Raw genomic sequence first — 24266 nt, 5'->3', positions numbered from 1 at the left:
AAGGGGGCTGGAAATGTCACCAGAGTGATTGTTCAGTTCACACTCTGGCATCCACATTCCCACGAGAGAGCTATTAATACGCTCGCTTCAAAGGAACTAAAAGTCCTCGTTGATCATCAGCATCCTCTGATGCGCAGCCCCCACAGAGTCACTTTGTTAAACTTCAAGACAGAGTGGTAGGAGCCATGGATATACATTATGTATATATGTCAATCTACAGATCTCCTCCAAGTGAAGCTGTGTGTATCATCAAATCTGGCTCTCAGTGTGGCTGTTTCCACGGTTACCAATGATAGTTGTAGGGGAGGAAAAGGATGAGATTGCGACGTTTTGCCATCTGAAAGGTGCTTCTTCACAACCACCTTGGAGAAATTATAGATAGCTGCATGAATGCGATTAAGGTTTTTAGCTGATAATTATGTGAAACAGCCTCAAATTTCCTTTACTGGATATTTATGTCAAACCACTCAAGTGTATAAAATGAGCATTTGCTTGTGCTCTAATTGGGGTTTCAGTGGCATTGCTGCCTAATTAAGGCTTCTGTTTTAACAAGTAGTTCTGCCGGGGTCTGTGCTCTGTTGACTCTGACTCACCAGCTACTTCTGGTCCAAAGAATCACAAACAAAGTCCAGCTTTGCTCGTCACAGAGGGATTCATAGCACAACCAAACACTGTTATAACTGAATGTTAGGCATGACGCCTGTGGGGTAGTAAAGTTAAAGCTGTGGAGGAGGGGAGTAGGTGTTTTGAGGCGGATGAGGCCTGACCTGTGCTGCATACATGTGCTCAGCACACCCGTTAAACCTGATCAAACGTCACTGGTGTAATTAAAAATTAAAGAGTGTTCAGGTGTGTGTGTGAGACTGTGCATCCATGTCTGGCTAGTGCTTCGGGTCACTGTCGGACAGCATAGGAGACAGACAGCATGAGGTCACATGGTCCTGACTGCTGCTGTCTCCACTTTCCTGTTTGTCCATTCAGAACAAATGTTGTGTTGTTTACGTACCAGACCTCTTTGTCGCTACGGCTGTTTCTCTCTTGTTCGCTATTTTCTCTCTGTGCCTGCAGCCATGCGGGACAATGATTTTCTGGTAAATGAACAGCTGTGTATTTTGTTTGAGTTGTTTTCTGGTGGAAATTTCTCTGTGAGCCTGGAGAGGTCACTGTGTTTGTAGGTCATGTAGGTGATTGTGAAGGTCCGGTCAGAAGAGGAGTAGAGCAAAAACATGCTGACGACATGAAAGTTTTTAGGAGCAAACTGCAGAGTAAGGCAGGAGAGAAAATACCTGTTTGAAAAGAGAGAGGGGAGCAGTGAAAGACTGAAAATAATGCATACACACATACATAGATGTGCCTGTGTGTGTGTGTGTGTGTGTATGTGTGTGTGTGCGTGTGTGTCTGTGTGTGTGTGTGTGTGTGTGTGTGTGTGCGTGTGTGCATGTTCAGTTGCTGTAATTTGTTCGATGGACTCCAAAAGCTGTGATGAAGACGTTGACCACCACGATGATGAACACCAGACCTGTAGCCAAGTTTTCCATGAAGTTCAGCCTCTGGTGTTTTTGCTCGTCATTCAGGTTCCATCGAACTGTGAACAAAAACAGAACAACACACAACTCAGATAATGTCTAATTGCACAACAATCTACTCTATTCTGGGACTAAAGCCAACTCATTATGGTGCAAAGATTTACTGTCAACCACAAATCTATATTTACTTAATTCTGGGTTCAGAATGCTCATACGTCTATTTGTGTCTTTTATTTTATGACGCAAGCATGTAAGGAAACAATGCAATATTCAGTTTTTCATTTTTCACTTAGTGGAAACTCAGATTAACGTGGCAAAAAAGTTAGATCTACTGCAATCAATTTACTATGTTATTAAAAATTTTAGCTCATTTTGAATTTGATCACTCAAAAAAGTTGGGACAGGGAAATGCAAAAGGCTTTAAAAGTAAGCAGTACTTAAATGAAACAGCTTAAGGAACATTTTGCAACTAATTAGCTGAATTGGCAACAGGTCAGTAACATGACTGAGTACAAAAAGATCATCTTAAAGGGGCAGAGTTTGTCAAAAGTAATGGTGCAGTAGGCAGAGGCTCATCAGTCTGCAAAAAAACTCCATTTACAAATTGTGGAACAATTTCAGAATAGTGTTCCTCTTTGTAAATCGTGAAGACTTTGAACATCTTATCAGTTACAATTCATAACGTCATCATAAGATTCCAATCATTTGGAAACATCTCCGTGCACATGGGACAATGATGAAAATCAATACTGGATGCTCGTGATCTTTGGAATCTCAGGTGACACTGCCATAAAAACACAGACATGAAACTGTCATGGAAACCAAAAATGTGGCAAAAAAAAAGACCCAGGATTATTGAGCAGCTACAATCCTATATTTCAGAATAAGACAAGAATGGAACAAAACAACTGGTCTCCTAAGTTTCAAGACATATATGGACTGTTGTTAAAAGAAGAGACGCTGCTACACAGTTGTAAACATGGCCCTGTCTCAACTTCTGTTTAGACCTGTTGCTACTAATGGCACCCGATACGTTTGTTAAAATAGTATAGTTTCTCAGTTGAAACATTTAATACGTTTTCTATTCTTCATAGTGAATAAAGTATGAGTTTGTAAGATATGCAAATCATTGCATTCTGTTTTTATTTGCATTTAACATAGCTTCCCAACTTTTTTGGAATTGGATTTGTAACAATCAGCGTCCCCCAAATTAAACATGTATATGATGTGATACATTTACTATACATCGCAGGCATAAATGTCACACAGGGAAAGAAAACAAGTGTCAGGTTCAAATCACAGAAAAAGAACAATACAGGGGAAGAAAACTGATCAAGGGAAGCTTGTATTTCCTATATGCAACTGTGTCATTTCTTTTGTGTTTTAATAGCATCATGGCATGTGTTAAATGTTATGAAAATTAGTGTTGTGACAAAGACATTACTATGGTGTCATCAGCAGTACAGGGAGTCGCCTGTGAATAATGGTCACATGAATGCATATTCATACAAATGGGTGTGCAGTAGCCATGCATATGTGCATGGGTGTGTGTATTTGATGGAAATTACCAGAGGTTAAACAGCGTAAGAACCCTTCCTGTGATGTGTGTGTATCTGATCTGTCTTGGTGGGGGCTAGAGTCTGGTTGGGGTGGCCAGTATGTAGGCCGTTCACATCACGCACCACTGGCTCCATTAGAGAGAGCTGGATCCAACGGGGAGGGAGGGATGTGAGGACGAGAGGCCAAAGAAGTTCAGAAGAGTAAACGGAAATGAAGAAAAGAGTAATGAGAAAGAAATGTGTGTGATATTTTGGTAAAGGCGAGGGGTGCTGTTTAAGTCTGGTGAAGGAGGTCAAAGGGGCAATGAATGAGTGATGACTCTCACGTGCTGGATGTGTCTTATGGACATGTGACGTTTTTAATGTGAATACCTCAATGTGCAAATGTCAGAGTTAATAATATCTGATTGTACTGTATACTCATACTGTAACAATGTTGATGATGATATAATATTTCTTTTGCAGAAATCTGAGCAACAAGGGAGGAAATATTCATCTGGGCGTGCTTTGAAATATCTGATTGATAATTGATTATTTTTAGATTTTTTTTCAGCAGTTTCACAGAGGAGGTAGATAAGATATGTGGGGTTGTTAGTTTCACACTAACCAAACAAAACTCACTTTGTTTACTCATCCATCTACAGCTGAGTCATTGTGACTGGCTTAAAGTTCATTAACCTGTTGTACAGTGTGTCAGGAAAAAAAAACTGAATTAGTTTATCTATCCCCAACTTATCTTATTATTTTTATTTACACGCACCAATTTTTCAACCCGAGATATCAGCAGAGCTCCTAAAACATTGTTGCTGCATCTGTCACTTTTTGGGCTTTTCTCTTTGTTCCAACACATGGAGATACATACATACTGACACATATTGACACATTTACACACATACACAGCACCCCTCCCAACTCCCAGCAGTGCTGATATCAGCAGTAAAACCTAGTGAACCCTTTGACCTCTCAGTCCTGGTTACTATAGTAACTGAATCCAGCTCCTAATAGGTTGTTTGTCAGGAGTCAGTAGACTTGACATTTATGGGGGAGGGGGTGCATTGTAGGGCAAAAGGTGGCATATAGATTGCTGTAATCTTGCTAGAATAGGAAGGATGAAGTGGGCAAGTAAAGGATTGAGATGCCAGACAGCATAAACACCTCTGATACACCAGAAGGGCTCAGGCTATGTTTACTTTCTCACCTATGAAGATAAGCAGGACCCCGACTGTGATCTGTAGACACAGAGAGATGCTGATTAGGGTGATGGTGGGGGTGTAAAAGTGGAAGCTTGGCCCCTGCTCCAGCACAGCTTTTAGCTGGGAGGCATTGGCCATCAGCAGGGCCACATCCAGCATACTCTCAGCTGCACTCTTCTTATTGGCATAGTGGTTCATGTTCAGAGGAGCTGGGCTTCTGGGCCAAGCATCTGGATGGGTGGTCTGGGGGAGAGAAGAGAGTAATTGGCACAGAGATAATGTTTATGGCTTGCAGATAATGACAGAAAGAAGAACGCCGGGAAACAAGCAGAAAGGCTTGCTCTGTGCTGTGTTTTGTTCTTCCAGTAGAGCCAACAAGGCATAATTTTGATGAGACTAGCAGTAATTTTGTGTTTCCTGAGCACGGATTGTGAGGATCTGGTTATCATTCTGACCTAATTAGAACAACACCAGCCGTTACAGAAGAGTGACCTTTGAAAACAGAGCCATTAGTACAGCAAAGAGATACTGGCAATCTGGTAACAGTACCATTAAAACATGACAAGTCAGCATATGAGGTTTTTGCGAATAGTTTCAAATGATCACTTTCAGTCTGCACATTTTCTCCTTCGCTAGTGTCATATGAGCATTGAGCTCTGGGCATTTTATACTGCTTCTATGAGCCTGCGCTGCACTTGTTGCCCTCTATTCCAGTGTTTGTTGACTTTATAAATCAAAACAGTCAAATGATTGATTTTCTTATCTGTAAAAAAAACTACCAGTGTAGAGTGATAGAGTGATCCTTTGTTCATATTCTGCCCATATCACATTCTCTTGACGCTTGATGGGCAGCTGCAGAAATGGGCTGAGCAAAGCCAAAAAGAACCAGTAGCAGTTTACCTCAGTTTGCCCATCTTTTGGCAGTTAGACCCTTCAGGATCAGGACCTTCTCTTGTGAAACCTACTCTACTTGTGAAAACTACTTTTGGTTCTGAAGAAAGACACCCTCTCTACTCTTAAAATTAATCTTTCACTTTCCTTTTTGACAAATCTAAGAGTTTCATCAAGTTCCTTTAGTTATGCTGCTCTAAATCCAGGGTGCTAGTGGATGCACTGAGCACTTCTTCTTCGCTCCTCGCTTTTACTTCCCGTACACTCATAGGCCACTGCTGCATCTTGTTAACTCTTGTCTACTTTCTTCAGTAGTTTCTGTGATGTCCTGCTCATGGCTCATCGTGCATTTCTATGATTAATCAGCAGGTGTTGACCAAAAGCGTTTAAGAAAGTTACTTTTACTCTGAGTTGTGTAACCTATCGATTCTTGTGTGGGTGAGCGTGATGCAACATTAGATTAGCTGAGTTGTGAGTGTGTTTGTGTGTTCACTCCATGTCAGTGGACTATGTACTGCAAAGAGAGAACCATACATATCCACTGGACCAGAAGGTTCTGGAAAAAAAGTTATCTTATTGGTGAATAAGGAGTCTGTCTCTATAAAAAATGCTGGCTCATTACACCTGAGAACCACATTTTAAAATTCAGTGGTGACAAGGTCAAAGCATGAATGCCAATGCCTCTTTCTTTGAAAAGGAAAAAAAAATCAGCAGTCTCTTCCTGAACACCAAAATCTTCCGTTTTTATCATAACACTCCCTGCAGCTGCAGAGAGCATAGTTTGTCTGAGATTAACCAAACTGCAGAAGTGGTGCGAGCTGTCTTCCCTCTGCTCGAGGGATAAAGACAAAAAGAAAGGAAAGAAAAGCTGCACCCTCTAATTTACCATGGATAAGGCTACAGCTGAATTACAATGCATTTAAGAGATTCACAGCAATCAACTGGCATGGGTTAACTTGATGTATGAGGGGAAGTACACTCTGAACAGAAGGTGTGGTTGGTAATGATCTGGTACTCTGGTTGCAGTAATTATTTTGATAATTTTTTTTTCAATCCTGTGATAACCACTGGACAAGCCATGTTTAATCCTCTTAATAAATCTCTGCTTTTTAGAAGATATATTAAATGGGTTACTGGACAAGTTCATCATCTGGCAGTCTACTTATCCGTTTAACTTTTATGCTTTATCATAGATTCATGTGAACACTTCAGAGACATCTCGGCAGTATCCAGCAAATGTTTAAAAAAAAAACCAAACAAAAACAAAAAACCAAAATGTGTTTTTTCCAAATCCTTTCAACTCAAAGCTCCACTGCACTGTGTTACACCTTCACAATGAGGAATTAAAACACATTTTAGGACATGCTTTGTGAAGGCAAACATGCATTTTCGCTGTAAAGCAATGTGGTGTGGCAGGGTGTCCTGTGACTGTGATCTGCTCCAAATACCACAAATGGCATACTGTCATGACGTGTCAGGGTCAGCCGTTCTGCTCTCACACACTGACATGGGTTTTTCAAAAAATACAGCCCTTTATCCCAGAGTCAACAGACCACAGCGAGATAATACTTGTTGTGAGATCGCAGGTTGGAAATATGGAGTCACTATGTCTAGAAACGCAGGAGGTGAATTTTTTCCAAAAAAGAACTCCTCCTTTTTGACATGTGTGTAGGCCAAATCTAAAGGTCATTTCCTCTGTCTGCCCAAGCTACTCGCATCATACAGCTGACAAAATAGCACAACAACTAATGACAGTAGAGGAGATATTCAGTGCAAAAACGATAGCAAATACAGGCTCTTATAATATGTCTTACTCAACAGCTGTGAGTGGAGTGGAGGGATAACATGCTACAAATTTTTTTTTTAAAAAGAGAATGTGATCCTGGTTTTCGTTTGAATAATATTTGGGGGAAAAAAAGTGGAAGACAACTCACAATTGCATTTTTGGAAAGAATTTTATATCCCAGAGAAACCCAGTGCTTGTCAGTCATCTAGGCACACCAGATTTATAGCTATCTAAACTGTAGAGAAAAAAAAAAAAAGTTCTCATTAAATCAGTTGTGCTGTACTGGTTCTAGGTTTCAGTGCTGATTTTTGTGATGAATTATTCACAGTGCATTTCTAGTCTGAATCAGTCTCGGGGGAGATATACCGAGGGGAGAGAAGGAGCAAGGTAACGAGGGAGGGGGAGATAGTCAGAGACATAAAAGTTGTTTGGATCTTAACTCTCAGTTATGTGCCACTGTGGAATAACAGAGGAAATCATGTCATAATATTTAACATTATTCAGTTTCTGCTGTAAGGTGTCACTAACACTACAATGTGGGAATGAGAAGGGAAACCAGCTAACCAGTAAGTTATTTATATAAGGCTTCTTTAAACAATGAATGTTGACCTAAGTGCTTAACTGAGCAATTGAAATCATTCATATAAATCACATAAATAAAACTGAGAATAAAACTGGTTCTGCTGGGGGTTTCTTCCTGTTAAAAGGAAGTTTTTCCTTCCCACTGTCACCAAAGCGCTTGCTCATAGGGGGTCATATGATTGTTGGGGTTTCCTCTGTTTTCTTTGTATTATTCTAGGGTCTTTACCTTATAATATAAAGCGCCTTGAGGCAACTGTTGTTGTGATTTGGCGCTATATAAATAAAATTGAAGCTGAATTGAATTGAATGAGAAAATATGACATTATTTTAACTTTCAACCCGGGTTGCAGAATGCAAAGGATTACCATGGGTGAAAAACAAATAAAAGACCCTTATATTCACATTCCCTACTTCTCATATTTTTTTAATGCTAAAGCTAGATGCAGAGTTGTATAATACATGCTTTTTACAACTTTGGAAAGACTGCAATTTCTTAATTCCCGTGATTTAACCCAAACCTCAGATCAAATAAATCCATTTTTCATTGTGTATTCAGAAGCAAATGAACGTTTTGGCTGATTTCCCAAAAAACTAAATGAACTCATTCAACTTGCACACCTAATCCTAAACTTTTCTCCTTTTCCCATGTCGTCACACTAACTGATTACACCACCTGTAAGTTACTTAGAGAGTATGCAGTGCCTTTAGCTTTGTATTGTTAAGCTCTGTGTCTGACATGTAGAAAGCTCTTCAAGGCAACAAAGCAAGACACCACTTAAGACAGTGAAACCGTACATTTATTATTTAGTTAATTGAGCTCGTGTTCAGCTATATGATGAAACGCTAAATTAACTCTAACTGCATAAGTGAGTATTTCCCTTACTTTTTTTTTCTTCGTGCATAAGCACTTCTTTGCTCTCCATCCATCATGTCCTATCAGCAGCCTTCTTCTCTCACTCACCTCAAAATCTGGCCAGCTTCCAGATGACAATCGACCCAACTGTAAATCTAATTTCCATGAATCTCTGTAGAGCTTTTAGTTTTACAGCCTTGCACAAAGCAAAGCAAACATGACTGTTTCTGAGTGTGGTCTATGCAGCTAAGACACTTATGGTAGGAAAAAAAAACCCCCAAACAAATCAAAAACACTTTCTCATTTAGTGAAAAGCTGCAATTTAAACTACGGGTTATCAAAGAAAGTGAAATCTGACTCATCTCATCGGTCTTAGATTTCAGTGAAAGGCAGGCAAGGATATTAAAAGCCTGCAGAAAGTCTTCCTGTGAGATATTCACCCTACAAGAGCCATGGATTGAAAAAAAAAAAAACACTCATATTGACTCACACTGGTGGGGGGACACATTGTAAATGAGATCAATTGCTCATTTTATCGAGCGTAAGGGTATTACATTTTGCAAATGCTGGCTGAGCTCTGACTGTTGCAAGGAAGTATCTGTGGCTGCCAGGGTCTCTCTTCCTCCTGCCTTCTTCCTCAAATACACACACACACACACATCTGAAATTAAATGGCGCTATTAAGACAGTGACCATGCGGATAACAGAGTGAAGTCCATTTCCCTGCCCTGTAAAACTGGATGCTGCACATTAGATGCAGGACTGAACTACTCTTAAATGGCAGCTTCAATTGCCTAATAAACTCAAGTAATCAATCTGTGAGCTTTACAGTTGTGGCATGAAGCAGGATGATGTAATACAAAAGGAAAACCTTGTGTCTGTTTTTATGTGCGCATTTAAGCCAGTGCACTGGTAACAAAGGAGGGCATTCATTGTTTATAAGGTCACTCAGATACCAACAATGCCTCACCCCTAAGCCAGACCAGACTGTCATCTGACCCAGCATGCCTGCAAAAGACTTTAAGATGTCTGGTCAAATGTTTCTGCAGAGACATAAAATCCGTCTTCTTCAGCACCAATTCTATTCTGCAAAGCTTATGCACCTCTGAATGTACCTCACATGCAGATGACATGTAACATGAGAAAAGGCACAGAAGTGGCATGGAAGCGCAGAAACCGCAGGAGGTGGATACATTTACACGATCGGCTTACAATAAAAAGTAACAACCGACAACTCTGGGTACAGAAATGACCACGACAATGAATCAACACTTCTTGCAACAAAAAATTCAACCCAAACAAAGATGATTGCATGACAGCACATTTCCCAAGTGCCCATATCCAAGCGATTGCTTTGCGGTTCGTGCATGTTTGCACTGTATTAACACTCCTTCTATTCTACTGTATAAAAGCATGCAAAACAGCAAGAATACTCTTATTAATCAGGTAATCTTTCTTCGTGCATCTTTTATTTATTGCACTTGTGAGCATGTCAATTTGTAAGATCGATCTACTTAGCCTATAGACATTTATAAACCAGAGGATTTACATTTTCCCTCGATGAATGTTAAAAAGGGGCTGCAAATATCTTACCTCGGTGCCACTTAACCTGTTGATGCTGCTGCTCATTTTTGCCCTGTGCGAAGAGCTGCTACACCTCAGATGCAGGCTGCAGTAAAGTGGCAAAATATCCTGTAGGGGTAGAGAAGACTGGACCCGCAAGCACATAGCCAAGGCTACGTGACAGAGCTACTGATGCACGTGTAACTACTATATTATAATGACACAACAGCAGTGATAATGGAAAAATGTTGTTTCAACAGCAGGCTCGGGAGTTAAGACACGTGACTGAATCTGCAAAGGGCGTGAGAAATTATTTATTTATGTTTTTAATTGCTGTGTAATTTACTTGCACTGACTCTAATCAGCCTTTGTCTCACCCCGTGTCACTCTGTCTGTTGGACAGCACAGCAATATGATGAGTAGGCTTTCTGTGGCGTCCCAGAGTGCCGTATGATTGGATGGACCATTCCCCCCACCTCCACCCTCCTCCCTTCTATAGTCCTCACCAGGGGCGTGGAGCCAAGCGAACTGAATGGGAAACACATTTGGTGTACCTCACCGGTGCACTAACCAAATGGTGGAAGGCGATGACAAGCGCAAACAGCTGTTGGTTTAAGTTAACTACCGAGGGGACTACAGGAAAAATAAAAAAAACCCCGAGTCTTAAAGCGACCCGTGTGTGCTATTTACTTACGCGGCAGCGAAGAAGAAGAAGAAACAGTGGGGAGAGTCGCATTGGGAGCTGCAACCGAAGAGAGGGATGCGGGGACTTAAAAGGAGATAAATACAAGAGATTCGTCAGTTATTTCTTGTCAGCATGTGGTATGTGTTCAGTTAAGAAAGACCGAATTTGTTTGCGGTCGCTGGGGCGGCTCCTGTGCTTGAAAATGGAGATAATATGCAGATAGGGCGTTTTTGAAGTCCACCTTTTGTCGTGGACAGTCGGCTAACGTTGGCGAGGTTTTTTTTGAGTGCTGCTACTGGACCTGGCAGGTTTGTCTCTGCTGTGTGTCACTAGCGTCAGTTTTACTCGAGGGTGTTTTTTATGCCCCTTTTTTGAACAAGGTAAGTCGTGCCTTATTTTTTTATGTCAGTATTTGAACGTAAGATAATATTGTGGGTATACTGGGGGGGAATTTAGTGTTAGCTAGTTGCCAAACTTATGTCGCCGAAGCCAGCTTGCTAGTTTCTCGGTCACCTGGACGACGATGGCTTCTGGAAGCAATGCTTTAACTCCTGGGCTTGTCTTTTTGTCAACCCCCTCTTACTGACAGCAGCTAACTTCACCTCAGTGATTATTACCATGCTTAACGCCCATCGATAGCTTTAGCAATACTGTATAACTGGGGCATATCGCATTTCTTTTGCAGGTTCTTTTTATTATTATTATTATTATTATTATTATTATTAGCGGATAAAATCTTGTCTATGTCATCCATCCCAGTGTTGTTAAGGGCCTCTCCCGGCAAACTGCGTCACCGAGTGGGCGCTGCAGGTATTCATCTGTCGATCTGCGTGTTGGAAAGTCTACCCGTGATGGCACGAATGACCTGGAAACCAAGGCGACTGAACTTTTAAGTCACCATGGAGCCGGAGTCTAAATCAGGCTCCGGGGACCATCAAGACCTGAGAAATTCGCCTGTAACCAAGTCTCAGTGTGAACCGGGCAAAAATGTTTGCGAGGCCATGGGTGATGGACCCGTCAGTCTTGTGGACTCTGTAGTGAGAGGTGGGAGTGACCCCAGCGCATATCCTTCCTCCAGTTATCAGAGGATTGTGCATCAGAGATTCATCAGGAGAAGTTTGTGGTTTTCAGACACAGATGAGCAGGCCTTTGAAGCACCTGAATGTAATAACAGGAGTAAGATCCTAAACATTAACCTGCGAACAATTGTGGACAGGTCTAGGGGGACCAGCTGTGGGATACAGGAGGGATCCAGCACTGAAAGTCAAGGTGGGCTTAAAGACAGTGCAACAGAGAGCGCCAGCGCCGATGAGGACAAGGAGAAAGGTGGAGACGTGTTAAATGTTACATGCAGTGATGGTGGTAAAGCTGCTGTCAAGGCAGCCAGTGAGGAGAATGAGGAGGAGGCAGAGATGAAGGCAGTCTCCACGTCTCCAGGGGGAAGGTTCCTTAAATTTGACATAGAGCTGGGGAGGGGTTCCTTCAAGACAGTCTACAAAGGCCTGGATACTGAGACCTGGGTGGAGGTGGCCTGGTGTGAGCTGCAGGTAAGGCAGTAAAATTGTCTCATCTCATTAACAAGATTTCTGTGACACCAATTCGTTGTGTATGCAGCAGTTACAGACAAGGCACAATTATCTTTTTCACATCTGTGAAAAAAAGGCTTATTTGTCACATTTTTAATCCATGAGATGGATGCTGACCAGAGCTATCTAAAAGTATCTTCACATTTTTCCCTCTACGATAAATATATGCGTGATTAATATTACTGGAAGAATGCCTGACTCCCACAGGAAGCCCTCTATCTTTTCTCCTCTGTGTTCTCACTCATCATGATAGTGTAATGGAGATGTCTTCAGGGAGCTGTCAATCAGCCTTTAGTCTCATGAAGGAGTATGCTGAGTTGCAAATTGGTCACCACTAAATTTTAAATGGTTTACACTGGAAGACTGATTGACAAGCAGTAGCTGTAGACATGACATGGAGGAACATACCATCGCTGAAGTATGGCGATCGACAGTTTCGCAAATGCACAAGGGGAGTTCATTTTCTTGCGTTACATAGACACAAGGAAATCACAAGCTTAGACTGTGCAAAGGTATTAACTAATTATTTCCATCCTTCTGAGACTGCAACAAGGATTATTCTCTCTCCCTCTCCCAGGAGGCTTAAGGGGGACTATAGTCAGCATGACTGGCCCCCTCAAAGTACAAAAACATGTCCTGTGATTTGTTATTTTTTTCCTCCCTATTTAGATAATTTTGTAAAGGATTTATTTTACATTGTGTGTGCTCAGACAGCCTTAATTTTCCATGGCAGTTTGGCCAGCTGATTGCATGATGACACTCAGCTCAATTATTGAAGTGGACAGTGCAGGAGATGCCGGTTCGCTCTCTCCCAGCAGTGTGTCTGCATGTTATTAGTGGTGCTACTCCCTGCAATCACACCCTCTGTGTAACAGGAGGTGAGCAGACAGGAAGCAGCTGAACCTGCCCCATAGCCTGCTGGGAGCCTTGTGGCAGTCAGTGGCCTCAGTGAATACTTTGCCTAGGGTACTGAAAACATGCTGCGTCAGTACTGTGCGAGATGAAAGAATGCAAACCACTTCATCCACTGGCAGGAATTAAACCTGTTTTGTCTGACTTTAGCATTACAGCGCAGTGACACATAGCATCACATAAAAGGACTTTAAAGATAGCATGCCATTGTTGAGCATGCAAAGACACACTGAGACTCGAAGGCCTCATTTGGATGATGATATCATGCACGCTGACAGCAGGAAGCAGCCCTGAGCTTTCCTCAACTGGACAACACAAAGCTGTAGTTCAGTCCAGTGGATGGAGAATGTGGAAGAGGGATCTATGTACTCTTATTTTATTTTTCCCTACAGACAGATTAAAACTCCCTCTAGTGGACAGTTGACAATGGATGTTAATCATGATTCAAGTGATCATGTAGTCATCTTATATACACTGTTGTAGCTTTGAGCTGAAGGTCTTCCATTAGGTACTGTTGGATAAACAAAATAACAGGCAGAACTCTTTCATGTGTTGTTAAACTGTCATAGCAGATGCAGTTTAGGTAATTATTATCCATTTATTTTCTTAATTGGCCATTTGAATTATTAAATGTCTTACAAAGGAGTTTCCTTGCCTCCTTAGTGATATCTGAAGAATTAATCTGCAGCCGTTTATTGATTAATGAGTCAGTTGAAGCTATTTATTGTGCATAATTACACATTCCCAAATGATTTTTACTCTGGAATTTTTGCTGTTGGTCACAGAATACAAAATATAAGACAATTAATTTCCTTATCTGATGTTTTATAGACTGAGTGACTATAAAACAGTATTGGATTAATTGACATTTCAGATATCTTGTCCTGTCTAAATTCCAAGGTGTTTCGTTTATTTTTTAAAGGGCCAAGCAAACATATTAAAAGTTACATTTGAGAAGCTTGAAGTTTTTGTGGAAAAGTTACTTGAACATTGTTTAATCTGTCATTCTGGATGTTTCAGTGTGTATTTACACTGCTATATTACACAATGTCTGAATTCAATTTTAAGTTTAGAGTTGCTGCATTGTGCAGTTAGACCAACAGCACACTTCTTAATTATGGGCATTTGTAATAATCTGCAGACTGTAGTACGGGAAATGAGATTCTTTACTCCTAAAGAAAGTAGAAGAAGGAGTAGCTTCAGTAGGCTTTATCAACATCCTCAATGTTATTGTCTGTCAAGCTGTAATCAGGATGAAATCACTGGAGAGATGAACTAAGAAGTGAGATCAATAGGATTGTAGTGTATATTGAGCCTAAAGGCAGACTTTTCAAGGTGGAGCTCTTTGAACCTGACTCGATCACCATAGTAATATATATACTGCACATCTCACAGGTGGTGCATGCAAGCTGTTTTCTTCTTTGTGCACAGCAGCCAGTGCCAAAACGGATGTCACGATTGCTGTTGTGCAGGGTTCTTTGGTGTTGTTTTGGCTTACTACACAGTTTGCTTTAAAAAAAAAAAAATATATAACCAGGACGGTCAGCACATACAGTCCGGAGGCACATTTGTACTGGCAGATCAGTCTCTGCCAGCATCTCTATAATACACCATTAAGTGGGATTGCTGGTACTTTCAGGAAGCTGAGATATTCTGCAGAAAACCTCAACAGTTGTTTTTGAATGTTTTGAATTTATTCTATTCTGATTCCAGCTGGGATTTCTTTTTTTCTCTGAACAGCAACATGTGTCTGAAGACTGCAGTGAATTGTCTATATCAGCTGTAAAAGCGCATAAAATTGTTTCTCTTCTCGGTCTGTATTTGTTACTAAGCCTGTTTTATACTGCAGGTATTGCAGCTAAACGAACACAGATAATAACATGTTTTATTCTGTTGGTATTTACAGAGAATCACAGAGTATATTCATTCAGTAAAATGAGTCATTCAAAGTAGCCAAAGTAATTTCCAGGTATCTGTCACTGAAAGTGCAAATGTACTTCATGTGTTTCATGTTTAAACGTATGACGTTCTAATGAGCAGCTTTTATGTTAGAAGTAAACACCAGCAATGGGCATGCACTGGATAAGATAAATATGATAGAAATTATAACTATGCCATTAATAAATTCTCTGCCAGCATTCTTGTCTTGACAGACAACTTGCCCAGGGTATACCTTATGCCCCATGGGATAGAACCCCCTGCAACCCTGAATGACATAAGTGGAAAAAAATGGATGGATGGATGGATTCCTCTCTTACCCTTTTTGTGGCACCAATCAATTTGTTCGTTTTGTGAGTGTCTTTTATGCGAGCACGTGGAAAATGTGGTTAAAGACAGTTTATAACCACCATTATATCCATTATCTTTCTAGCCTTTCTTGGTTTTTCCAAGCCATCTAATGCAAAGAGGGCTTAGCTGTGTTGAGCTTGCTTCATACTGTTACCCTGAGATAGCATGGTAAAAATCGCTGCACAGACTCAGAGCTCTCCTGCCCACTATCACACAAGATCTTTTTGGTCATATTCAACAAAATAATAAAGTGCAGGTTTCAGCAAGTCTTAAGCTTGCACCTGAAGTAGGTCAGAGTAAACAACATGGGGGTAAAATCTTACGTGTGCATGTGTATGATGCCAGCTTTGCCATTCCAAGCAAACTGTTGTGGAAAACAGGAGATACCCCCATGGAAGACAGAGAAACATGAGATATCACTCTTGATTTTCCACTGTTTTCTCACCTTCTCGTGGTCACATGGCTTTCCTCCCTAGAAATTTTAATCTGGTCTCGTGTTTGTTTTTGCTCTCTTCCTCCCTCGTCTCTCTCTCTTAGCCCTGCCCCTTCCCGTTCATGCCCATCTCCCCCACATCTCTGTTTCTGTGCCAGGCTGCTGGCATATCACAGATGGCCCTGGCTCATGCAAGGATGTTAATGTGAGAGAAGACTGCCTGTTTTCAGTCCTTTCATTGTTGAGAAGAAACACATCCTGTGATTCTTTTTACTTTGTCTTAATCATTATTGCTCTCTGGAATTGAGTTTCTAAACTTTGGAAACTTTTTCTTTCCACCACTTGTGGCTCAGTTTATTGATTTTTATCTCAGTGTTGAATGCTGTGTGCACACTTGCAGACAGTTTACTTCTGACCTTTTGCAGACTTCTCAGGTATTTGGCAGTGAGCTTATTTTGTAGATGAAATCTCTTTTTTCAGCTTGTGACTGCAGAGTTGGCAATGATGCCATGGCAGTGTTATCAGGCCGCCTGTCTTTGCTGAAGATTAGGGATTTCTTGAACCAAACAAACCCAGCAGCTTACTCACTAGATCTGTTTCTTCACTCCAAATGCTGGATTTCACTGTAATCATAGATTTAGATTGCACTCTCATCTGACAAGATGATACCATGCTTTCTCTCTGGATTAACATGTGTAATAACACATCTTCTCCTTGTCTGCACAGATGAAAAAAAAGGTAAACAAAGTTGGAGATGCCCAAATGGGTCATTGTTTACAGCCCATCTGGCATTGAGAGGCCCTGGGAGGCATGGAGAGCCATTCACTGTGGCAGTGCCTTATCTGTTCCCCCATCTTTCATCACATCTGAATTCCTGCGTCACCAAGTCAACTGAAAAGCAATGGCAAAGACAGATATGCCTACTGGTGTGACCTGTGGTATAGTTGCATGCAGCAGGTGTGATAGTTGTCTCTTGTACAGTCTTTTTGTTGTTGGTGTTGATTTCATTTAAGTCATTTCCATTCATTTGAGAGCATCTGTTTGCTGTATGGCTGAATCAGTGTGCTGGTCACTCTATGGTTCAAGTTGCAACATAATTGGATCTAGTAACCATCACTTATCATTATGAACATAGCCTAGGCCTGAAGTGTATGTACTCTATTGATGAAACGGCTTTAGAAAGAATTGTAAATCCACAGCATGTCTTAACTGGTAAAATGATGCTTACCCAAAAACTCTCACCTTGTATGTTGGTTTATTCATGGTCTTTGTCCCACATCGTCTGAAAGGAAAAGCTGCAAAGGAATAAAAATTTTTTTATCTTAATGTTTAGGAGGGATAATGGGGAGCACATACATACACAGACATACACAATGTTTTGAATGTTTTCAGTTAGATTAAAAATAGTTGGGAAAACTCCTTTACTGTGATTTAAGCAAACATTTGGTTAAAGAGACAGTTGCAGTATTTTTAATATTTTTACTATAAAATGCTACATTATACACAGGTGGATAAAATTAAGAAAACCAGAATCATATCAGTTATAATTCCTGTGAGATGTGATATTTTGTCGATTTAAAGCCTTAGGTTTGCGGTATTGTTCAGCACATTGCAGTTCAATATTGTGGTCCATACCTCTTTTTCTTTATTGATCGTATAAAATGTCCCACACTGAAAAATACACTGATGTTATAACTGTTCGAAGCAGACTCAAATGTGTTTATCAGGGAGCTGCAGAGCAATTTTCAAGTGATTAATTAGTTAATTGACCAGTAATCGAAGCTACACATTAGGGTTTGCCTAAAACGGTCTATCAGTTACAGGGGTGGCTATCGGACCTCTTGTATGCAGCCTTGTTTTGACTTAAATGCCACATTGGCTAGACTTTTATTAAAGCTGACACACGTTGCTATGCTGCAGTCTTCACAGTTTTTATCTTGTGGTCTATATATATTGTATCTGACTTGCTGTGCTAGTACCTCTGCTGTAGTATTGCCTTAACAGTTCGTACAGGGATTCTCTAAGCAGCTTTCAGAGCAGCACCTTACATTAGGACATTTAGCTAAATGGCCTTTGACCGCTCTCTTTCCTCCCCCCTCAACAATAGAAAGTGTCACAACAGCTCATTAGGACTAGTAATCCCTTTTGGAATTCAAGAAGGTTATTTGTATGAACAAACCTGGAGCACTTCTGTATCCTGTTAAGGCCTCCTGCTTAGGCTTTGTGGTATGAAGACAAGGGTTACTTCACTCTAGTTGGCCTCTGCGTTACTAAGCTGTTTATGTAATGACTAAAAAACAAATGGGCTCACTGTAGCACTTCCATCTTAAGTCACTATTACTGTAAACTGCTATTAACATTTATGCTGGGAGCTTATTTCATTTATAAATCCTCAAATGTGCTGATAAACTGAATATGTGATTGTTGTCTTTGCTATAAGAAATTTCTAATTCTTTGATTAAACAATATAGGGATCCTTCTTCCTGGTATTTTACTTGTTTAGTCTGGGTCAGGGTATTATGCCGAATAAAGGCTGTCTAAGTGGCTCCAAACACTACAGCAGATTCTAAAATTGTCAAACCAGGGAGTCTAGCCAGGCCACCCAGTTCAAATCAGGGCAGCTCTACTCGACAAATCATTGCTCTTGTCCTTATCTCAGTGCCAACCCTCATCATCAGTGGTCTGTACGATGCAGGACATGTGGAAGCCTGTCCACCCTCCGCACTCTCACTTTCTGGCTTGCACCGGTCCACACTGGCTACAGTAGGCTTTAGTCATTTACATGGACACTGAACACATTTGTGAATTTGTCTGAAGTTCAGAGCAGATGGGTAAAATTTGCCACCCGGTGTATCATAGCACTGCAGCTATTTGTAGCCACTCTGTCAGCTCCTCCATGGTTTTTACAATGGGTCTGAGTGACCGTGTTACCGTTAAGTATCAGTGTTTGGGGTCAGTGTATTGAAAGTGTCACCACCAGCTGTCGTACCTTGGGTTGGATTGGCTGGACACACAGGCTAATGCTGCTAAAAATGTTACCAGTTAAAGCAGATTAGAAATGAATAAAATAACACGACTTATTTTCTACTTGGCTTAAATCCAATAATAAATAATGTAATTATATCTATCTGTATATATACACGATTACATGTGGAATATTTTGCCTTTTTTATTAAAGGGAAGAATTGTTAAAACAATATATGATTATTTGTGGCTCTCAGACAGAATTCTGTGATGCATTATGCTAAATATAAATAGACAATCCTCATTTACCACATGCAACTTTAGTTAGTAAGTCTTTTTGGTTAAGCTATTCTTTCATTGCATCTGATTTAGAACTCCTAAACGTTTTCGTATTAGTGTATATAATAAAGTGTTTGTGTGTGTGTGTGTGTATGTGTATATATATATATATATATATATATATATATTTATATATTCACAGAAAAGAGCTTTATAGGAGGTTTCTATGCTTTAATCTGCTTTGGCTAACTGCTGGTCACAATCAGCTAGTCACACTCATACACATAATCATCCAAGCAACAATCACAAGTGCTCTTAATATGATCAGCCCCCAATTCATTTATTTCATTTAGTGTCTTATGTTCTGTTTTTCTTCTGTTCTCAGTGTGTCTGTGATGCTTTTATTTCACATAGTTTCTGCTTGTCTCTCCCCTTCTGTTTTCTTAGCTCACACTTTTGATGCCCAAACAGCAAAGTAATCATTTGGGCATGATCTGATTGTTGTTTTCTGCCACAGTATCGGAGTGGCTTCTCATCTTGAATGTTGTTCTGCCTCTTTGACTCCTCCCTCCCAAGGCTAGGTGAAGCATACATTTGTCTCTTTCAGAATGCTTTTCAGATATTTCACCAGCCTTTTCTTATTCAAAACATTATACTGGGCCACCCTGAATGCCGGGTATGCCATTTTACTCTGCCTGGGTTTACCATGGTTGTATGGCAGGTGTATAACAATGAATACAGGGATAATGGTAGCTGGCACAGCTGCCGGTCAAAGCCTCCTGCAGTCATGACTGATGGGACACAATTCAGCTGCGGGCAGTCTGCTGGCTCATGGCTCACCCTGCACCAGCTTTTGTTACAGCATCGGAAGCACTGCAGTAGTCATCTGTTATTAAGGATGGGTGGAAAGGGTTTCCAAGTAAATTATCATACCGCCTCAGCCTGGCAACCAGGGTTTGTTTCCCTTGAGTCCAAACATTTTTTGTTGAAATGTCTGCATGAACTGAATAAGATGTGGCAGTAAGGAGGTAGTTCTGTAGCTATGGTTAAAGGAATATGACCTGTATTGATTGTTAATGCGTCACATTATCATTGTGAGTGAGACTGAACCTGAGCTTTTCAATGCGGCATTTAAATTCTATACTAAGGCCTATTTGCTGTGGGATTTCTGCGTATTGGGGTATGTATGCTAGTCAAGTTTTACTGGATTTTACAAATAACGTATATTCATGTAAAATATTCCTTAATCTTCATTTATTGACAAAAACATGTGACAGTAAATATGAGTTCTGCTGTCCTTTTTTATATTACAATTTGTTGACAAGTTGTTTGAATACAAATCCCAATAACACTGTGGCTATGGAGTCCCAGTGTTGCTAATCTGCTCCTTGTTAACTAAGGATCAAGATGAGGCCAAGTTAATTAGGTAAAGCAGAAATAGTAATTAGGAACGCTAAGTTGTAGTGGCAAAGAAACAGCCAGACAATTTGTAATTTGGCTGGCATAATCAGGACTAATGCATAAACCTGTTTCTCTCCTAATACATTTAGCCTCTAGGATGCGGATCTCACTGGTTCAGTAAGTTCAGATATTTGTATATTAGGTAAGAACTTGTAGGCTTTGTCTCATTGGGGGAAACTGTGACAAACTAAAATAGACGCAATTCGTGTCTATAAAAAATTACAGTCATAAGATTTCTTCAGACAGAACGGAGTTGTGTGTGAACTACATTTGTCAGCAGCCACTCATTAGCCACTCAGTCCATGTGCCACTTCACAACCTTAGCATTGTTCTATGCTTTCAGATGGATTGTGAATTGAATCTTTTATCAGAGATGGGGGATTAATTTTTCATGTAGTGAGATCTGGGATCATGTAAAATGGTACAATTGGAGTCATACCTGATGCTAGTACATACTGTAATTTTGGGTAGCATTCGTTGCATCAGTGTAATTTAAATCCAGACAAAGGGAATGTTCATGTCATGATCCACAAAAAAATGTAAGTATGTCTGATTATGTCAGTAGCCTTCAGGGAGAAGGCTAAAGCCCTTTATATACAATCAGTAAGCTCCTTTCATTAGGAAGTGTAACTCTTACAGCTTTGTTATAATTATCCTAAAATCCTCAGGTAAAGTAGCTGGACTGATAGCAATCCCTTCACAATAGGAGTATGCTATTCCTACTTAATGTGACATTAGGTCAAGAATATGATTTTGACACTGCATTTATATACTATGATAACCTTGCAGAGTTCCTGGATCTAATATTTTAATCCATTACTTGATTCTTCCAACACCAAAAACCCAGTGGTTTGCTTTCTCATTCTGATATTCTGTGTCACTGTATGAGCTAGCAGAGCTGTGGAATTAACAGAGGTGAGCATACAGATATAGTGGATGGCAGCATTGTAGAGAACAGGTTTAAAGATTGCTTCCTGATAATGTCACTATCTATTTTTCTGCCCTTGCTGCCTGCTGTAGCTTTCAGTTTGTGTGTTGACTTCACTCAAGCAGTTACCTGCTCTGCAATGAAGCACAGGTGCGATAAGATTACATGCACATACATGCACACAAACAATAAATGGTCTGTTTGTAGTGCAGCAAATGTACCGTAATGAGTCACACTTGTTAAAGACCTCACAGTAGCTATGAGGAAATTGATTTTCAAAGTGACATTCTTCCATTCTCTCAGTGCGCAAAAGCATGTAAGTGCACATAACTCTCGACGCAGTGAACCACGCCTCTCAGCCTGCATGTGGCTTCTGAATTATGCAGAAACCCCAGTGTCTGCTAAGAGGGAAAGACAAGTGAGGGTGCAAATGTAGGGGGTGATGCGGGGAGTGTGACTGGAGCTTGGGGAACACTCTGAATTGGGGCTTATTTGAAAAAAGCAGCAGGTTTCCTGAAAGATGAGATCAAGAAAGCAAGGGAGCAGTAAAGGAAGTAATCTGGAGAGAGGGGGGGTGGAATTGCCTAAAGGAAAGAAAGCTGCAGCACTCATGCTTTAAGCGGTCTTCCTCGTTCCTCTTTGTTGCTCTTTTTTAGACCTATGTTTCAGGTAAGCTTCAGACAATGTGGTGCTCCTGTGCAACAAACAGCACATGGGGATAACCCAGCCCAACTTAGCCAGCCCAAGCCTTTCATTGCTCAGCTTGCTTCAGTAGAAAGAGTTCTCTGCAGAACTGAATTATTCATGGGACTTCAGAAGAGTGCAGTGAAAATCCCCACACCCCTCACCACCACCATCACCACCATACACACTTACACAAAAAAACCTGACATGCCACATTCTTATACATGCAAGCCTTATCCATCACATCAATCCACTCCTCAACACATTGAATCACAATGTTCTGGTTATTCATGTTCATTTTCTAATTGCAGTTTCATCTAAGAAGGAAGTTGACTTTGGGTGAATAATTGAATAGATTAAATCCCGCTAGGTTGTTTTCACTGCATTCCACCATCAGTGTCGTCGGTTTCTGTGATGGGTGGGGTCTTGCTGCTAGACACAGCTCACTGTGTGTATGTGTGTTATATAAGTCGTTGATGTAGTGGCAGTAAAAAAAAAAAGACAAGAAAAAAAAAATCACAGGAAAGAAACCACAACCTTGCACTAGATACAGCATGGTGCTGCCAGACTAGGAACTGAGAAATGGTGAGAGAGTAGCTACAGAAGATGTGTTTGTGGGGGATCTTGGGGATGAAAAAGGGAGTGGTCGGGGTGCAGAAAAGGAGATAGATTGCAGATGTGGGGGGAGGGGACTAAGAGGGTGAGAGAGTGAGAAAGATGGCAGAGATCGATGACACATAACCTTTAGCCATAGCATTTTGAGGGTGTGACGATGTTAATGCCTTGGTTCATTCTCCCAGGAGCGGCTGTGCTTTGTCACCCCTCTTTCTATTTACACGTCCTCAGTGTTCCTGGACAAATCAAAGCTAGCAAGTAAGAGGTCACATCTGATCATATTACATCTAAAAATGTATTTGCAAACAAAAGATGTGGCAGAATGTTCTTATTGATTGAAAAAGATACTCATCTGAATGTTCCCACACACGTACACTTGTGATAGTCATCGGCTTTGACACACATATGGTCTAATTAGAGATGTGTATATGTCTCAGAGACTGACACTAACCTCCACCTCAACTACTCCGTATTTCCCACTTTCAAAAGCATACTAGAAGCATGAATTTAAAATGTGGAGGAACGATGGGATGCTCTTCCATCTGGTAGTTTTTGTGAAGCAAATATGTTTTACAGTTATTTTAGGGGCTTCATAGTCATCATTTCTTCATCTGTTCTTTCCTCTAGGATCGTAAGCTTTCTAAAATGGAACGTCAGCGCTTTAAAGAGGAAGCAGAAATGTTGAAGGGCCTCCAGCATCCCAACATTGTCCGTTTCTACGACTTCTGGGAGTCACCGCTTAAAGGAAAGAAGTGCATTGTTTTAGTAACAGAGCTCATGACGTCAGGAACGCTAAAAACGTGAGTATGGATGTAGGCAGTTGCTTTTAATTTGCTGCTCATTTAATTATGGTCTAATAGGTTTCCCTTTCCTTCATGCAGCTATCTAAAGCGTTTCAAGGTAATGAAGCCCAAAGTGTTAAGGAGCTGGTGTAGACAGATCCTTAAAGGCCTCCACTTTCTCCACACCAGGACGCCTCCCATCATTCACAGAGATCTTAAATGTGACAACATCTTTATTACTGGACCTACAGGTTCAGTAAAGATAGGGGATTTAGGTCTGGCAACACTCAAGGCAGCTTCTTTTGCTAAGAGTGTCATAGGTAGGAGACCTTTAAAATGTGACTTGACAGATTTGTGGTTTTTACAGTAAGAAGTATTAGTAATTTGTCAACTGGGCACTCTTGTTCTCTCCATCTGCTCCTGCAGGCACTCCAGAGTTCATGGCCCCAGAGATGTATGAGGAACACTATGACGAGGCTGTGGATGTCTATGCCTTTGGCATGTGTATGCTAGAAATGGCCACCTCTGAATATCCCTATTCTGAGTGTCAGAATGCTGCTCAAATCTACCGCAAAGTTACCAGTGTGAGTCATGCTGTGCAATTTTTTTTTTTTAATTCTTGCATTTATTTTGGACGCCTGACTGTGAAGGAGAGGGAGAGGGGCAGAGAGGGTTTTTAGCATGCAACAAAGACC

At 40.7% G+C, this 24266-nt stretch overlaps 2 protein-coding genes across 4 annotated transcripts in view; one reads left to right on the top strand and one right to left on the bottom strand.

Moving 5' to 3' along the window:
- Window positions 1-1398: 1398 nt before the first annotated feature.
- Window positions 1399-10118, bottom strand: LOC102799047 (ninjurin-1). Its single transcript, XM_006796442.3, has 3 exons — window positions 9984-10118; window positions 4284-4521; window positions 1399-1585 (listed from the first exon to the last, which is right to left on the bottom strand). Exons 1-3 carry the CDS (start codon window positions 10116-10118, stop codon window positions 1443-1445), a joined length of 516 nt encoding a protein of 171 aa, XP_006796505.3. The 3' UTR covers window positions 1399-1442.
- Window positions 10119-10332: 214 nt separating this feature from the next.
- The window catches only part of LOC102798545 (serine/threonine-protein kinase WNK2), a 41636-nt gene continuing 27702 nt past the window's right edge, over window positions 10333-24266 (top strand). Inside the window, exons 1-5 of one of the 3 annotated variants that reach the window (XM_006796440.3) lie at window positions 10333-11018; window positions 11398-12185; window positions 23417-23589; window positions 23671-23891; window positions 23998-24155. In XM_006796440.3, the coding sequence (XP_006796503.1) occupies window positions 11538-12185; window positions 23417-23589; window positions 23671-23891; window positions 23998-24155 (1200 nt within the window). In that variant the 5' untranslated portion in view covers window positions 10333-11018; window positions 11398-11537. The remainder of the gene's footprint in view (window positions 11019-11397; window positions 12186-23416; window positions 23590-23670; window positions 23892-23997; window positions 24156-24266) is intronic. The other 2 variants (XM_035910141.2, XM_087833753.1) reach the window with 2 other exon arrangements.

Source organism: Neolamprologus brichardi, chromosome 20, assembly GCF_056152115.1.
Source record: "Neolamprologus brichardi isolate AB-2024 chromosome 20, ASM5615211v1, whole genome shotgun sequence".
NCBI classification, from domain to species: domain Eukaryota; kingdom Metazoa; phylum Chordata; class Actinopteri; order Cichliformes; family Cichlidae; genus Neolamprologus; species Neolamprologus brichardi.
The sequence above is the reverse complement of the archived record's forward strand: the minus strand, read 5'-3'. Positions and strand labels throughout refer to the sequence as shown.